Genomic DNA, 6,000 nt, shown 5'->3' with positions numbered 1-6,000 from the left:
ACAGCAGGTTCACTGTGGAGCACGACCACAGGCAGGACTGGCCACAGCGACCGAATTCTCTACTGGGATGAACAACGTCAAGTGGGAGCCACTGGTGGACCCCCAGAAGGTGTTGATGCCACCACCACTGTAGATAAAATTAGGTTTCGTGAAACAATTGGTCTGAGCAGTCTTTAAGTAACTTCAAGAAATCTTCCCTAATCTGTCTGAGGCAAAGGTCAAAGCCGGTTTCTTAGTTGGACCACAGATAGAAAAGATCCTGGAGTGCAAGGAATTCGCCACGAAGCTCACTTGGAAGGAGAAAGCAACTTGGTACAGCTTTGTAGCGGTGGTTCGAGGCTTCCTGGGCAATCACGAGGCCAAAAACTGTGTGGAGCTGGTTGAGACTCTTATGGCGAAGAACTACAGCAAAATGGGCTGCAGGATGTCCCTCAAAGTCCATATCCTTGACGCTCATCTTGATAAAGTCGAGGAGAACATTGGAGCGTATTCGGAGCAAGGTGAGCGCTTCCACCAGGATATACTGGACTTTGAAAGCCGTTGCTATGGAACATATTACGAGAACATGATGGGAGATTATATTTTGGGTCTGATTCGTGAAAGTGATTTACAGTATAATCGTAAATCTCAAAAAACTACTCACTTTTAAGTGTTTTGTAATCATTTTTGCTTAACATTAAAATATATGTTGATTCTTATTTATATGTTATTGTTTTTCTATGTAAATAAGAATGTGCAAATTCAACTGGAAATAGGTAAATTTGAAAAAAATCACTGTCTTGGTCACAAAAGTTTCAAGGGAATAATGGCCTTTTTCTCTGCTTTTAACGCATAAGAAATAACGCTTACTTCAAAGGATCAAAAATTGTGTTACACAATGTGCAATTTGTTGTCTGGTGGATTGTACTCGCTAATCAGATCTTTGGTTTGCGTGTTCAGAAATGTTTCTGTTAGACCAATCATATCAACGTGTTCACTGTTTACCAAACAATGCAAGTCAACTATTTGGTTTCATGTAAAGTCCATGTAATTTTTCTAGCGTCTTGTGGTATGATTTGGTGACCGGCTATTTTCTAAGACTTAGGTGTGAAGAGCCACCATGACCTGCATCCCTGACGTCACTGTCTGGTGTGATGGGGAGGGGAGTTGATCTGACCTCCCTTGTGTGACGTCACATGACCTGACCTAACCTCAAGCGCTCATTTGATGTGTTCAACACACTGACCTCTACTGGGTCTCAACAATATTTTTTTTTCTAAGAATTCTGCCCCTGTATTGTCGAGGTGGATACCGTCTTTGTTGTATAGTTCCTTGTCTTTTAAGAGTCCGAGACTCATAAAAAATAACGGATGACAGCGCCCGCATACAAGCGTTTCACTATTAGAGAGAGAGAGAGAGAGAGAGAGAGAGAGAGAGAGAGAGAGAGAGAGAGAGAGAGAGAGAGAGAGAGAGAGAGAGAGAGAGAGAGAGAGAGAGGAATCTAGATATAAGGATAATGAAAGGGAACACTTATCATGCCAAACTTTATTATTCATGAAAGTATCTATAAATCAAGTTTGCCACCTTGCTGGCTATTGTTCTTATGTGCTACATACAGGTGGGCCACACTGATGTCTGTTGGCCATGTGTGCTGCACCTCGTTTGGGCCACATGCTGGCTACTCTTCATATGTGCTACATACAGGTGGGCCACACTGATGTCTGTTGGCCATGTGTGCTGCACCTCGTTTGGGCCACATGCTGGCTACTCTTCATATGTACTACATACAGGTGGGCCACACTGATGTCCGTTGACCATGTGTGCTGCACCTCGTTTGGGCCACATGCTGGCTACTCTTCATATGTACTACATACAGGTGGGCCACACTGATGTCTGTTGGCCATGTGTGCTGCACCTCGTTTCGGCCACACTGCTGGATATTGGCCATATGTGCTACACTCTGATGGTTACTGGTCATATGTGCTATACTGATTTGGGTCACATATCTGGCTGCTGGTCATGTGTCTGACACAGGGATGAGCCATACTGCTGGCCATGTGTAATAGTTCAGGTAGGCCTCACTGCTGGTCATTTGTGCTTCACACAAAAACTTGATTCCTATACTTAACGCCATCATGTTCAAAAACGATGTCAAATATATTAGGTAGAAGTAACTTCAAATTCACAGGCAAGCAGTCACATTACATGTTCATTGATCCATCAAAATGTCCATAAGGCAAGTCCTTATCCATGTCCAAAACTAAAGAAAGAGAAAGTATTAGAATTTAATGATTAGATGTTGAAGTATGTAACGAGACTGCGATTCGGAAGGCGTCGGTTAGATTCCAAAGTCGATGCCAGTTGTAGACTCGATCCAGTCAATGAAGTAAGCAACGCGGCCATGGCCGTCAGGTCTAGTGGAGGTGCAACCCCCGGTGAAGCTGACAACACCCACGAGGAATCTCCGTCCTTCTTCTGACACCGTCACTGGTCCGCCAGAGTCTCCCTGGGGAAGGAGGAGAGAGCTGTGGGTTAGGGTGTGGAGGTAAACATGATATATGATGTATAGCAACTAGAGAACACAAGGAGGATATAACCTGAAAGATCCTGCACCCGAACTGGGTCACTTGACGGGTCAACACACAAGCAACACCAAACTAGCCATTTCATGGATTAGTCAACAATTGAATGACGAGAAAAACAAGAGAAAATGATACTTACTGAACAAACTTTCTTGACAGCAGAACCGTCAGTACACAGGACAGTGTTGTCGGTACTTGACCCGTAGATTCTCCGGCAAGATGCTAAGGCATACCCCGTCGTGTGGGTGTGTCTCAGGTAAGTTGATGAGGAACCTGGACGAGGGGGAATACATTGTAAGGCAGTGTAACAAACTTTCCTGTATTCTTAAATAGCAATATTGGCATGAACATTATACCAGATATACTGGATATATGATATTACCAGGAATAGACATTGAGTTATCCAACACACACACACAAACACACACACACACACACACAGACACACACATATATATTTATTTATTTATTTATATCTATTATACTTTGTTGCTGTCTCCCGCGTTAGCGAGGTAGCGCAAGAAAACAGACGAAAAAATGGTCCTACTCTCCCACATACAAATGTCTATGCATATACGTCCACACACGCACATATACATACCTATACTTTTCAACGTAAACATATATATATATATATATATATATATATACTTATGTAAGTAGGAGTGATGGCCAGAGAGCGTTATTGGATTACGTGTTAATTGACAGGCGTGCGAAAGAGAGACTTTTGGATGTTAATGTGCTGAGAGGTGCAACTGGAGGGTTGTCTGATCATTATCTTGTGGAGGCTAAGGTGAAGATTAGTATGGGTTTTCAGAAAAGAGGAGTGAATGTTGGGGTGAAGAAGGTGGTGAGAATAAGTGAGCTTGGGAAGGAGACCTGTGTGGGGAAGTACCAGGAGAGACTGTGTACAGAATGGAAAAAGGTGAGAACAATGGAAGTAAGGGGAGTGGGGGAGGAATGGGATGTATTTAGGGAATCAGTGATGGATTGCGCAAAAGATGCTTGTGGCATGAGAAGAGTGGGAGGTGGGCTGTTTAGAAAGGGTAGTGAGTGGTGGGATGAAGAAGTAAGAGTATTAGTGAAAGAGAAGAGAGAGGCATTTGGACGATTTTTGCAGGGAAAAAATGCAATTGAGTGGGAGAAGTATAAAAGAAAGAGACAGGAGGTCAAGAGAAAGGTGCAAGAGGTGAAAAAAAGGGCAAATGAGAGTTGGGGTGAGAGACTATCAGTAAATTTTAGGGAGAATAATAAGATGTTCTGGAAGGAGGTAAATAGGGTGCGTAAGACAAGGGAGCAAATGGGAACTTCAGTGAAGGGCGTAAATGGGGAGGTGATAACAAGTAGTGGTGATGTGAGAAGGAGATGGAATGAGTATTTTGAAGGTTTGTTGAATGTGTCTGATGACAGAGTGGCAGATATAGGGTGTTTTGGTCGAGGTGGTGTGCAAAGTGAGAGGGTTAGGGAAAATGATTTGGTAAACAGAGAAGAGGTAGTAAAAGCTTTGCGGAAGATGAAAGCCGGCAAGGCAGCAGGTTTGGATGGTATTGCAGTGGAATTTATTAAAAAAGGGGGTGACTGTATTGTTGACTGGTTGGTAAGGTTATTTAATGTATGTATGACTCATGGTGAGGTGCCTGAGGATTGGCGGAATGCGTGCATAGTGCCATTGTACAAAGGCAAAGGGGATAAGAGTGAGTGCTCAAATTACAGAGGTATAAGTTTGTTGAGTATTCCTGGTAAATTATATGGGAGGGTATTGATTGAGAGGGTGAAGGCATGTACAGAGCATCAGATTGGGGAAGAGCAGTGCGGTTTCAGAAGTGGTAGAGGATGTGTGGATCAGGTGTTTGCTTTGAAGAATGTATGTGAGAAATACTTAGAAAAGCAAATGGATTTGTATGTAGCATTTATGGATCTGGAGAAGGCATATGATAGAGTTGATAGAGATGCTCTGTGGAAGGTATTAAGAATATATGGTGTGGGAGGCAAGTTGTTAGAAGCAGTGAAAAGTTTTTATCGAGGATGTAAGGCATGTGTACGTGTAGGAAGAGAGGAAAGTGATTGGTTCTCAGTGAATGTAGGTTTGCGGCAGGGGTGTGTGATGTCTCCATGGTTGTTTAATTTGTTTATGGATGGGGTTGTTAGGGAGGTGAATGCAAGAGTCCTGGAAAGAGGGGCAAGTATGAAGTCTGTTGGGGATGAGAGAGCCTGGGAAGTGAGTCAGTTGTTGTTCGCTGATGATACAGCGCTGGTGGCTGATTCATGTGAGAAACTGCAGAAGCTGGTGACTGAGTTTGGTAAAGTGTGTGGAAGAAGAAAGTTAAGAGTAAATGTGAATAAGAGCAAGGTTATTAGGTACAGTAGGGTTGAGGGTCAAGTCAATTGGGAGGTAAGTTTGAATGGAGAAAAACTGGAGGAAGTGAAGTGTTTTAGATATCTGGGAGTGGATCTGTCAGCGGATGGAACCATGGAAGCGGAAGTGGATCATAGGGTGGGGGAGGGGGCGAAAATTTTGGGAGCCTTGAAAAATGTGTGGAAGTCGAGAACATTATCTCGGAAAGCAAAAATGGGTATGTTTGAAGGAATAGTGGTTCCAACAATGTTGTATGGTTGCGAGGCGTGGGCTATGGATAGAGTTGTGCGCAGGAGGATGGATGTGCTGGAAATGAGATGTTTGAGGACAATGTGTGGTGTGAGGTGGTTTGATCGAGTAAGTAACGTAAGGGTAAGAGAGATGTGTGGAAATAAAAGAGCGTGGTTGAGAGAGCAGAAGAGGGTGTTTTGAAATGGTTTGGGCACATGGAGAGAATGAGTGAGGAAAGATTGACCAAGAGGATATATGTGTCGGAGGTGGAGGGAACGAGGAGAAGAGGGAGACCAAATTGGAGGTGGAAAGATGGAGTGAAAAAGATTTTGTGTGATCGGGGCCTGAACATGCAGGAGGGTGTAAGGAGGGCAAGGAATAGAGTGAATTGGAGCGATGTGGTATACAGGGGTTGACGTGCTGTCAGTGGAGTGAATCAAGGCATGTGAGGCGTCTGGGGTGGACCATGGAAAGCTGTGTAGGTATGTATACACGTGTGTGGACATGTGTATGTACATGTGTATGGGGGGGGGGGGGTTGGGCCATTTCTTTCGTCTGTTTCCTTGCGCTACCTCGCAGACGCGGGAGACAGCGACAAAGTATAAAAAAAAAAAAAAAAAAAAAATATATATATATATATATATATACATACAAGGACATAAACATATATTCGCATGTACATAATTCATACTTGCTGCCCTTATTAATTTCCTCTGCCACCCCGCCACACATGAAATGACAACCTCCTCCCCCAACGCGCACGCGAGGTATCGCTAGGAAAAGACAACAATGGCCACATTCGTTCACACTCAGTCTCTAGCTGTCATGTATAATGCACCTTAACCACAGCAT

General features: G+C 43.6%; 1 protein-coding gene across 2 annotated transcripts in view; it reads right to left on the bottom strand.

Moving 5' to 3' along the window:
- Window positions 1–1,509: 1,509 nt before the first annotated feature.
- Window positions 1,510–6,000, bottom strand: part of LOC139765245 (brachyurin-like) — a 43,032-nt gene continuing 38,541 nt past the window's right edge. For both annotated transcript variants that reach the window (XM_071692582.1, XM_071692581.1), the window contains exons 10-11: window positions 2,701–2,834; window positions 1,510–2,485 (exon numbers count right to left, since the gene is read on the bottom strand). In XM_071692582.1, the coding sequence (XP_071548683.1) occupies window positions 2,318–2,485; window positions 2,701–2,834 (302 nt within the window). In that variant the 3' untranslated portion in view covers window positions 1,510–2,317. The remainder of the gene's footprint in view (window positions 2,486–2,700; window positions 2,835–6,000) is intronic.

This window comes from Panulirus ornatus, chromosome 53 (assembly GCF_036320965.1).
Source record: "Panulirus ornatus isolate Po-2019 chromosome 53, ASM3632096v1, whole genome shotgun sequence".
Classification (NCBI taxonomy): domain Eukaryota; kingdom Metazoa; phylum Arthropoda; class Malacostraca; order Decapoda; family Palinuridae; genus Panulirus; species Panulirus ornatus.
Note: the sequence above shows the minus strand (reverse complement) of the source record. Positions and strands in the feature narration are given on the sequence as shown.